This window comes from Telmatherina bonti (assembly GCF_933228915.1).
Source record: "Telmatherina bonti genome assembly, chromosome: 17".
NCBI lineage: Eukaryota > Metazoa > Chordata > Actinopteri > Atheriniformes > Telmatherinidae > Telmatherina > Telmatherina bonti.
The window spans coordinates 4,489,859-4,501,144 of NC_136615.1; the positions used below are offsets into that span (position 1 = coordinate 4,489,859).

At 52.7% G+C, this 11,286-nt stretch overlaps 1 protein-coding gene across 1 annotated transcript in view; it reads right to left on the reverse strand.

Moving 5' to 3' along the window:
- Nucleotides 1-9,211, reverse strand: part of LOC306768572 (multiple C2 and transmembrane domain-containing protein 1-like) — a gene marked incomplete at both ends in the record, with an annotated part of 33,105 nt that extends 23,894 nt beyond the window's left edge. Inside the window, 12 exons of the mRNA XM_079256980.1 lie at nucleotides 1,575-1,677; nucleotides 2,804-2,906; nucleotides 2,983-3,076; nucleotides 3,147-3,333; nucleotides 3,411-3,541; nucleotides 3,862-4,029; nucleotides 4,406-4,444; nucleotides 8,033-8,077; nucleotides 8,246-8,369; nucleotides 8,768-8,847; nucleotides 8,936-9,078; nucleotides 9,151-9,211. Coding sequence (XP_079113106.1) covers nucleotides 1,575-1,677; nucleotides 2,804-2,906; nucleotides 2,983-3,076; nucleotides 3,147-3,333; nucleotides 3,411-3,541; nucleotides 3,862-4,029; nucleotides 4,406-4,444; nucleotides 8,033-8,077; nucleotides 8,246-8,369; nucleotides 8,768-8,847; nucleotides 8,936-9,078; nucleotides 9,151-9,211 — 1,278 coding nt within the window. The remainder of the gene's footprint in view (nucleotides 1-1,574; nucleotides 1,678-2,803; nucleotides 2,907-2,982; nucleotides 3,077-3,146; nucleotides 3,334-3,410; nucleotides 3,542-3,861; nucleotides 4,030-4,405; nucleotides 4,445-8,032; nucleotides 8,078-8,245; nucleotides 8,370-8,767; nucleotides 8,848-8,935; nucleotides 9,079-9,150) is intronic.
- Nucleotides 9,212-11,286: the final 2,075 nt, after the last annotated feature.

Genomic DNA, 11,286 nt, shown 5'->3' on the forward strand with positions numbered 1-11,286 from the left:
AATTTTTCATAAAACATGGAAGTTTGCACAATTTTTTTCTTCTTATTATAAATAATGAATGTTTTGTTTTCCAAATGACTGTGATTACTGTTAATAATGTCTTAATAACAGTAATGAGATGAACATGAATAGGCATGTTCATTTAATCATTTGATCATTCTAACACCAACTGAGCTGCATCATTTATATATACACACGTAGTTCACCGAGTTAAATCGCTGTATTATCGTTCCGTCACCACAGCAACACGTTACATTTGTCAGCTGATTCAGATCAGCTGCTTTTAACAGAATGGGAGAAAAATGCAAATTTATTATGAAATGTTTCCTCTGTGGGCCCATGGTTTAAGTGGATTAAACAACTCGGATCCGTGCATTAGATGGTTATTATGTACATCCGCTGCGCATCGTGGTGTTCTAAACTCCGCGTTGTACATTATAACCGTCTAATGGACGGCTCCTCCTCGTTTCATTCTAACCAAAGAAAAGGATTCATAACATCTCTGCGTTGATCCTGAAAGGATCAAAAGGGGGAAATGTGGTGGGAATTATGCGTATAGTGTAGTTTTAATATGCTACTCATTTACTACGTTTTTTTAGGTAGTACAAGATATATATTCTGCATAGTTAGAGTAGTTCAGTAAGCTTGCCTTAGTAGATTCATGCATAAAACTAAGTGACCAGATTCAAATTTGGAAAGATATACTTCTCACCAGATAAATCAGCAAGTAGGTGGAGATCCCGCTGTGATCGACCGAAACCGCTGACTGTGGCCCTCATCATTCTTTAAGCCTATCCAAGGTTTGAAGATAAATCTGTTTGGATTCAGGCTGCCTACTTCTTAGTCTGGTCCCAGCGGAAACACGTGAGATCCCACTTCTGACACCAAACTGTTGTAGAATTTATCTGATGAGAAATTAATCTAGAGAGCTACCATGCTCTGTCCAGTTTATTGACAATGCACAGATGTTGCGGGCGAGAGGTCTCAAGAGCTTTGCCCTTGCTCAGAGTGTTACAGCGATCTTTAGGCATACACAAACAACCTTTGCCTGGCAGCACTAGTCAAAACAACTGCCAGCTTGAAGATAACAACAGTCAAAGCTGAAACAGGCCTTGAACAGAACACTTAGTTTTATGCATGAATCTACTAAAGCAAGCTTACTGAACTACTCTAAACTATGCAGAATATATATCTTGTACTACATAAAAGAAACTTAATAAATGAGTAACATATTAAAACTACACTATACGCATAATTCCCACCATAACGAGGCAGTGGAAGGGTTAAATATCCTCATCCTCCATCTTTAACGAGACTTTAAAATGTCCTATTTACTAGATTTAAACATGTTTTATTGATGTTTTATTGGTGATCCGCTGATAATCTGACAAAACTTTAGAAATGTTAAGGGAATAGGGAAGCGCCATGACAGTCGGCCATCTTAAATGTACGGCTGCCAGAAAGGGACAAACAGCAGCTAAACTGAAGCATCAACATGGGGCTGGGTTTCTGAACTGGGTCCAGGCTTATGAGGTTCTCAGCCGAACTGGGAACTGTGGTTTCCTGAGACTTACTTTTAACAGAGGGATGGCTACTTTTCCCAGGAAATCGGCGCTCCGGTCTCTGTCCTCATCAAACACCGTCACCTCCAGAACCGAGTGGACGTCTTTGACATTACTGGGGACAGAGAAGATGTGAGATGAGCCGACTCTTCTTTAAACCTCGTTGTCTGTCAAGAACACTTAACTGGACACAAAAAACCCAGAAAACCGTCCTCTGGTCTGATGTGGTCCACCAGAAACCCAGAGAGACCGTCCTCCGGTCTGATTTGGTCCACCAGAAACCCAGAGAGACCGTCCTCCGGTCTGATGTGGTCCACCAGAAACCCAGAGAGACCGTCCTCCGGTCTGATGTGGTCCACCAGAAACCCAGAGAGACCGTCCTCCGGTCTGATGTGGTCCACCAGAAACCCAGAGAGACCGTCCTCGGGTCTGATGTGGTTGTAATATTCTAGAAAATCAGGCTTAAAGCTGGGGTAGGTTCTCCTGCTCAGAGACATGTTACTCTGGGTGAAGTGGTTCCTCGTCCTGATAGTAGTCTATACATTCTGTAATCATGAACAATAAGAAATATAGTTAGACCCCTCAGTTTACTGTAAATCTGTAAAAACTCTGACCAATCCAAACGTTCTGACCCAAATGGAGTTGTTCATTTCTTATATTTCGTAAGCTTCTTCTCCCGGCTCCCCTCCTCCCCCTCCAGCAGTGCATACCTGATAGCCACACCCTGCATATAAACAGCGTGTTAGGATGAAAATACAAAGTAGTGAAGAAGAAACTCGAAAGGCAGACATGGCTGAGAAAATGCAGGAAGGATTTCCCAACCCGGCTCGGTTTATTTGCTTCCTCCTGCTAAACAGCCGAGAAAGAGAAAATCGTTGGTGGAAAAAGCTGTTAATAAAAAAGCCTCGGATCACGCAAGGAGCAGAACCAGAGGGGGAGGAGCCAAGACAGGGGAGGGGCCAATACAGGGGGAGGAGCCAAAAACAGGAGGGGTCAATAAATGGGAGGGACCAAGGCAGGAGGAGGGGCCAATACAATGGGAAGGAGTCCAGACAGGGGGAGGAGCCTAGGTAGGAGGAGGAGCCAAGAAAGGGGGATGGAGCCAAGACAGGGCGCTAGCTCCCCAACATTACCTACCCGTTTTAACTGTTAAAAATGACAATATAAATATGAAATCACGTTGTTACAATAAAATATATTCAGTGGCCTTTAGAAGATATTAACAACAGCAGCGGACGTACAAGGTGAAGACCTTGTTCCACTCTGGGTTCAGGTTCTTGTAGACGGTGTGCGTCTGCAGGCGGTCGTTGTTCAGCTCCAGGACGCAGAAGGGATCGCTTTTCCCTGCGAGGACCACAGCGTTAGAGTCTCTCCGAAGCTCCACGCATTGCTTCTAATGAAAGGAAGGGTGCGGTCATACCGGTCACGTCTGCAGCCATCAGTCCTTCGGCTCTCAGCACCTTCACCTGCACGACGCCGACATCCTTCAGGTTGGAGAACGACCTCCTCGCGCCCTGAAGAACACAGTTCTGGCCATCAGTCTCTGCACATGCTCAGTAGAACTGACCTCAGGGCGAGGCTTACGTAGCGTTGGAGGATCTCTCTGCGCTCCTGCGGGTCGTCCAGCGGTGTGACGGACAGGTCGGCGATGGAGACGGCGGCTGAGGCGGTCAGCGTGACCAGCAGCACCACGAAGCCCCGGGACTCCTCCAGGGGCAGCTCCAGGTGATGGGTCTGCTCCTTTCGGAGGGTGGAGAGGTCCAGCTGGCAGCTGGGACGCAAACAACCTGATAAAGCAGCGATCAAAGCCGAACTGCAGTGGATCAGAGGCGGGACGTTCACACTGACCGTCCAATGAAGTCGTCTCTCCTCCCGGTGTCTCTGTCCCACACCGTGATCTCCAGGACACCACCCGTCTCCTCGTACAGGTGGAGATCAAACTGCTCCCTCCACTGAGGACTCAGAGTCTTTGGCACGGTCTGAAAACACAAACCCCACTTAGCCTCCACCCGTTTAACCAGTCTCATCTCCACCTGTCTAGTCTCCATCTTCTAGCCCTTCATGTCTCCACCCGTCTAAAATTTCCTCTACTCTAACCTAATCGGTTTCCACCTTAATAACCCAGCCGGTCTCCACCTGTCTAACCAGTCTGTCTCTACACTACTAACCCAGTAACCCTCCATCTACCTGTCACAGCTCCACCCACCTAACCCGGTCTTCTCCATCCATCTCACACAGCTAGACTCCACCTGTCTAACCTGGCCGTTTTCTAGTCTCCACCCGTCTCGGCTCCACCCACCTTGCTCTTGTACTTCTGGGGCCCCAGCCTGAACTTGACATAGGGGTCGCTCAGCCCGTTGGGGTCCATGGGTGTGAGGTTCCGCCCTTCAATCAGGGCGATGCTGACGATTCCTCTCCAGAGCTGAGACTTGCGGTGGACGTCAGAGAGACGGAGGGACTGCTGCTGCTGGTCCAGACAGGAAGACGTCAGCGAACAGAAACATGTCCACCAACCGCTAGCATGGAGCAGGTGCACACATTCATCCTGTTTCCTGGGTGTTTCCAGGCCAAACATCTGATCCTTCATCTGGTCAGATTAGAGTCACGGAGCCGAGTCCGGTTCTGCTGCTGCCCGTCTCGGACCAGGACTCGCTTGGAAAAGCGGTTTTTCATCTTAGAGGGATCTTTGTTATTCTGACTAGTTTTGGCCTGAAAACAAACAGCAAAGCAGTAACACGCCAACAACACCAAGCAGGTTTCTGAACTGGCAACGCAGACGGGACCATGGAGCTACAGTGATGATGATGATGATGATGATGACGATGACGATGACGATGGTTTACCTTGGTGGAGCGTTTCCAGGACCTCCTGAGCAGCATGGTCTGAACATACATTAAAACAGGTTATTTAAACTGCAGTTGCAGGATTTCTGCTTCTAAACAACAAGACAGAAGGAAGTTTGAGCCACTAGGGGGCGCTACGGGACCGCCAGCAGGAACATGATGAAGAGGAGGACTTTGCTTCCCTCCTCTTCATCTCCGCCTCCCTCCTGTCTCTACGGATACAGCAGCCTCAGTCTGGCCCATATTCATCTCTGTCCCGAATAAAACATGGAGACGGGCTGGATGTCTGGACAGGTACGCTGACGGAGGAGGACCGCAGAAACCAGTAAAACCAGCAGCTGTTTACTGGTTTTCCGCTGCGGGAGGAGGACTGCAAAAACCAGTAAAACCAGCAGCTGTTTACTGGTTTCCGCTGCGGGAGGAGGACCGCAGAAACCAGTAAAACCAGCAGCTGTTTACTGGTTTATGATGAATGCCACTAAGCTCCTCCTCTGTGTCTAACGGCGTTTTGAAGCTGAACTCAGAAAATAAAAACATATTTAATCGTCTGCTGTAATAAATTTTACATATCCACTGAGCTTGAGCAAACCTGAGGAACCTCCACCTGCCCCCGTCAGCCCCATGGCACCTCCACCTGCCCCCCGTCAGCCCCATGGCACTTCCACCTGCCCCCCGTCAGCCCCATGGCACCTCCACCTGCCCCCCGTCAGCCCCATGGCACTTCCACCTGCCCCCCGTCAGCCCCATGGCACCTCCACCTGCCCCCCGTCAGCCCCATGGCACCTCCACCTGCCCCCCGTCAGCCCCATGGCACCTCCACCTGCCCCCCGTCAGCCCCATGGCACCTCCACCTGCCCCCCGTCAGCCCCATGGCACCTCCACCTGCCCCCCGTCAGCCCCATGGCACTTCCACCTGCCCCCCGTCAGCCCCATGGCACCTCCACCTGCCCCCCGTCAGCCCCATGGCACCTCCACCTGCCCCCCGTCAGCCCCATGGCACCTCCATCTGCCCCCCGTCAGCCCCATGGCACCTCCACCTGCCCCCCGTCAGCCCCATGGCACCTCCACCTGCCCCCCGTCAGCCCCATGGAACTTCCACCTACCCCCAGTCAGCCCCATGGAACTTCCACCTGCCCCCGTCAGCCCCATGGCACTTCCACCTACCCCCAGTCAGCCCCATGGAACTTCCACCTGCCCCCGTCAGCCCCATGGCACCTCCACCTGCCCCCCGTCAGCCCCATGGAACTTCCACCTACCCCCAGTCAGCCCCATGGAACCTCCACCTGCCCCCGTCAGCCCCATGGCACTTCCACCTACCCCCAGTCAGCCCCATGGAACTTCCACCTGCCCCCGTCAGCCCCATGGCACCTCCACCTGCCCCCCGTCAGCCCCATGGCACTTCCACCTACCCCCAGTCAGCCCCATGGCACCTCCACCTGCCCCCCGTCAGCCCCATGGCACCTCCACCTGCCCCCCGTCAGCCCCATGGCACCTCCACCTGCCCCTCATCAGCCCCATGGAACTTCCACCTGCCCCCCGTCAGCCCCATGGCACCTCCACCTACCCCCCCGTCAGCCCCATGGCACCTCCACCTACCCCCCCGTCAGCCCCATGGCACCTCCACCTACCCCCCCCGTCAGCCCCATGGAACCTCCACCTGCCCCCCGTCAGCCCCATGGAACTTCCACCTGCCCCCGTCAGCCCCATGGCACCTCCACCTGCCCCCCGTCAGCCCCATGGCACCTCCACCTACCCCCCCGTCAGCCCCATGGCACTTCCACCTACCCCCCCGTCAGCCCCATGGCACCTCCACCTACCCCCCCGTCAGCCCCATGGAACCTCCACCTGCCCCCCGTCAGCCCCATGGAACTTCCACCTGCCCCCGTCAGCCCCATGGCACCTCCACCTGCCCCCCGTCAGCCCCATGGCACCTCCACCTGCCCCTCATCAGCCCCATGGAACTTCCACCTGCCCCCCGTCAGCCCCATGGCACCGCCACCTGCCCCCCGTCAGCCCCATGGAACCTCCACCTGCCCCCCGTCAGCCCCATGGAACCTCCACCTGCCCCCCGTCAGCCCCATGGCACTTCCACCTGCCCCCCGTCAGCCCCATGGCACCTCCACCTGCCCCCCGTCAGCCCCATGGCACCTCCACCTGCCCCCCGTCAGCCCCATGGAACCTCCACCTGCCCCCCGTCAGCCCCATGGCACCTCCACCTGCCCCCCGTCAGCCCCATGGCACCTCCACCTGCCCCCCGTCAGCCCCATGGCACCTCCACCTGCCCCCCGTCAGCCCCATGGAACTTCCACCTGCCCCCCATCAATATCACATCTGCTGTTTTTGTGAACAATTTTAATGTGAAAGTTTTGCAGAAATGTTTTTGTTTTGGTTTTACTTGTTTTTGTTTTTGCCGTTACTTCAGACAAGCACACAGAAGGTCAGAGTTGCCATGGAGACGATAACCCGTGACGCCAGCTTTTGTAGGTACGGCGGTTTTAGAAAGGAGGCACCCGGTGTCATTCTGTTCCTGTTGGTTCAGTTTTTCCTCTGGGTCCTGGATCTCTGAGGATCTTCGCTGGGCGCGGTGCCTTTTCATCACTTTGAGCTGGTTAAAGATGGTTCAGATTCTTCTAGAAACCTGAACTCACACCTGGTCTGGTCCAGCAGGGGTCCTGTCATGTGACTGCCAGGCTGTAACCTGATTGGCTGGAGTTGTCACATGACTCTTGGTGAATTGGATTTTGAACCTGAGCAACTGATCAGCTCTCTGACAGATCATCACTGTTGCATTCTGGGAAACGTAGTCTGAGCGTCTGATCAATGATCCAGATTGATCTTCGTCCTCGGCTGACAATCTTCCTCCGGCGGATCCTGCTCTTCAGCAGCAAGGATGATGAAGCAACAGCTTCTATAATTCATTGTCTTTGTTTTATTCATGAAGGACAAAGCGTCCAGACACACAAACCGTCCTGTTAGGACCCATCAGTCCAGATGTTTGTCTCTGAATGTCCACCAGGACGCTTCCAGTCGCTCTTTTTCAGCTATACGTAAAGATTTATAAACGTAAAAATCATTTTTATTTTACGTGCAGCTCTGTAAAATCTACATTCATCCTCTTGTTCTAGTTTCAGGATAAAAACTGATTTTTCTATTTGCTCTGAACGTTCAATCAGCTTTGCTACTGATCGAAAGCAGAACATTTCTAATCATTTAATTTCAAGCCTTTAAATGACGTCACAGTTTTCATGATGGAAATCAGACTTTAAAGGGTTAAAATAATAGATTCTCTTATTGAGCATAGATCTGTGGACAGGCAGAAGAATTACCTGCATGCACTGAATAAAAAGCTTTATTGTGCATTTTTTATTTAAAACGAGGGAATTTTCCTCCTGATGGGGAGGTGTGGTGGAATTAGGGTTAGGATAAATTCTACGACAGGAGGAAATAAAAACACCACAGCACCGCGTGTTTACAGTTATTCGTGCGTTATAAACAATGTTTTTGACACATAAACGAACATGGAAAGGAGACGTAAAGATGCCTGAAACAGGAACCATCGTCCTATCAGAGGGGAGGATGAGGAGACGGTTGCTAGGCTACGGGACGTCCCTACGAGGCTGAACTCACTTTGTTTACATACGGTTTCCATCGATACGGCTTGACCTCACCATTCTGCAGGAAACAAACAACATTCCGCTCATTAACTCGCTCTGTGTCTCGTCTTCCTCGCGGTTCTGCAGCATCTAGAATCTGGAATATTGATTTAAAGACCAACGACGTGAGGCGTGTGACCTGCCAACCAGCCGCAGCTGGAGGCAGAAAGCTGCTCTCCAGACGTACCGCCGGTTCCCGCTGCTCCTCCACAGGACTGTTTTTAGGCGTCAGGGTGACGGCCAGGTCCAGGGAACCCAGGTCCTGGTCCGGATACTGAGGGTCCTTCAGAACCAGAGTCACAGGTATCGTCCTGAAACACAACATCATCATAAGTCTCTTAACCACGTTGTCTCCCAGGAGACCGATCATGTAAAACCATGAAGAACATGTGAAAGACCACGTCTCAGGCTCCTGTCCTCAGTCTGGACGAAGGAGACAGGAACCGAAGGTCAGTAGAACTGCTGCATGTTAGTAACGAGTTGGTGGGGACACAGAACAGCTGAGGGGATGGAATGGAGTGGGACGAACCAGAATGTCCACCAGGACACAACACAAATTTATAAACCCCAAAAATAAACAGAGACATAATACGACTGCAAAGAGACACAAAACGAGACATGCAACAGGCAGAAGAGACACTAAACGTCCACAAAAGGACACAACATGACAAGACGAGACACAAACAGCCAATCAGGACGCCGAACAGACCTCTGCTGCTCTAGAGACTCCAGGTACAGATAAGCTGAACCCATGAAGTCGTCTTGAAGACCAAAGTCATAGTCAAAGACCTGCAGGACAGCAAGACAAAGTCTCCTCTGATTGGTGGGTTCGTTGTGGACGCGGAAGGACGGACGTCCCGCGTGTCCACATCTTTACCTTCACATACAGAGGTTCATTCAGGCTGTCCACGATCAGCGTGGTCTTCTCGTCCCACGCCGGGTTGAGGTTTTTGTGGATGGTCCTGCTCCTGAACACCTCTCTGCCCGCCAGCTTGAACTTCACGTAGGGGTCGCTGGTCCCTGGAAGACAGAAGAAGAAGAACTTAGAGATCCTAGCGAGCTGGAGGAGCAGAAGAAGAAGTGGGACTGCACCTCCTCTGTCCCGGATGGCCAGGTTGTGTCCCCTCTTTAGCTCAATGTCCAGCTTGTACATCCCTGAGAAGGGGACGGCCGACTCGGCAGGAACCCCCGAGGAGCACGAGGCGCCCTGCAGGCAGAGACAGAGGCGTTAATAACCACCTGACTCTCCATCTGCACCCTGTCAGCCCAGCAGAGAAGACTCACCAACAGGGTCTCTGGTTCTGGTCTGACAGAGACGCTGTCCCTCCCCGTCCACACCCAACCCTAACAGTCGTCTCTGCAGTCGCCACCAACAGGAAGTTACACCATCCAAGCAACCAGCCAATCACAGCGCTGGTTACCTTGCCTCATTTCCTCATCAGAAAACCTCAGAGACGGGAAGACGGCGAGACAGGAAGACGGGAAGACGGCGAGACAGGAAGACGGGAAGACGGCGAGACAGGAAGACGGGAAGACGGTGAGACGGGAAGACGGCGAGACGGGAAGACGGCGAGACGGTGAGACGGGAAGACGGCGAGACAGGAAGACGGCGAGACAGGAAGACGGGAAGACGGCGAGACAGGAAGACGGGAAGACGGTGAGACGGGAAGACGGGAAGACGGCGAGACAGGAAGACGGTGAGACGGGAAGACGGCGAGACAGGAAGACGGGAAGACGGCGAGACAGGAAGACGGTGAGACGGGAAGACGGCGAGACGGGAAGACGGCGAGACAGGAAGACGGGAAGACGGTGAGACGGTGAGATGGGAAGACGGCGAGACGGCGAGACGGGAAGACGGCGAGACGGGAAGACGGCGAGACGGAAACACGGCGAGACGGGAAGACGGCGAGACGGAAACACGGCGAGACGGGAAGACGGCGAGACGGGAAGATGGCGAGACAGGAGGACGGGAAGACGGCGAGACGGGAAGACGGCGAGACGGGAAGACGGCGAGACAGGAGGACGGGAAGACGGCGAGACGGGAAGACGGCGAGACGGGAAGACGGCGAGACAGGATGACGGCGAGACGGGAAGACGTTCCGATGATAGAGTCCGACTGGCGGGAAGAAAACCATCCATCCAGCAGCTCAGACGTCCAGATGCCAAACAAGTTCCGGCCCAGTTCTGACCCAGTTCCAGCCCAGTTCTGACCCAGTTCCGGCCCAGTTCTGGCTCAGTTCTGACCCAGTTCCGGCCCAGTTCTGGCTCAGTTCCGGCCCAGTTCTGGCTCAGTTCTGACCCAGTTCCGGCCCAGTTCTTGCCCAGTTCCGGCTCAGTTCCAGCCCAGTTCCGGCCCAGTTCTGGCCCAGTTCTGGCCCAGTTCCAGCCCAGTTCTGGCCCAGTTCTGACCAAGTTCCAGTCCAGTTCCAGCCCAGTTCTGACCCAGTTCTGGCCCAGTTCTGACCAAGTTCCAGCCCAGTTCTGGCCCAGTTCTGACCCAGTTCCAGCCCAGTTCTGACCCAGTTCTGGCCCAGTTCTGACCCAGTTCTGGCCCAGTTCTGGCCCAGTTCTGACTCAGTTCTGACCCAGTTCCGGCCCAGTTCTGGCTCAGTTCCAGCCCAGTTCTGACCCAGTTCTGACTCAGTTCTGACCCAGTTCCGGCCCAGTTCTGGCTCAGTTCCGGCCCAGTTCTGACTCAGTTCTGACCCAGTTCCGGCCCAGTTCTGGCTCAGTTCCGGCCCAGTTCTGACCCAGTTCTGGCCCAGTTCTGGGGTGTTTGGCCCATACTAGTACGAACAGCGTTAGACACACAAAAGTTTTGCTTCTTCTTGTTTTTATTCCTGAATCTGAAAAATCCAGAATGTGTAAAAGAAGAAAAACCAGAAGTGGTTCAGAGGAAAACCAGGTTTTCTGTGGAGGTGAAGCCTTGTTTCAGAAATAATGAAGGGATACTGAAGACGGTTTTTATCTGTCTCAGAAGACCTCCGGGCCACCGTAGTTCAGGAACATGACTAAAAAGCTCATTAACAGTTAACTAATCAGCTTATAAATGTGTTATTAATGATATTTTGAGCCGATTTAAGATGAACAAGCAGGGAAACATGTAAACATGCAGGACTCTGGACTGGAGGACCAGAGGTTTAGAGACATCTGGACCCATCAGAACCGCAGAAACCATCAAACAATCTAAAACTACAGGAAGTCGAAGCAACTTCAGCTTCAGTTCTA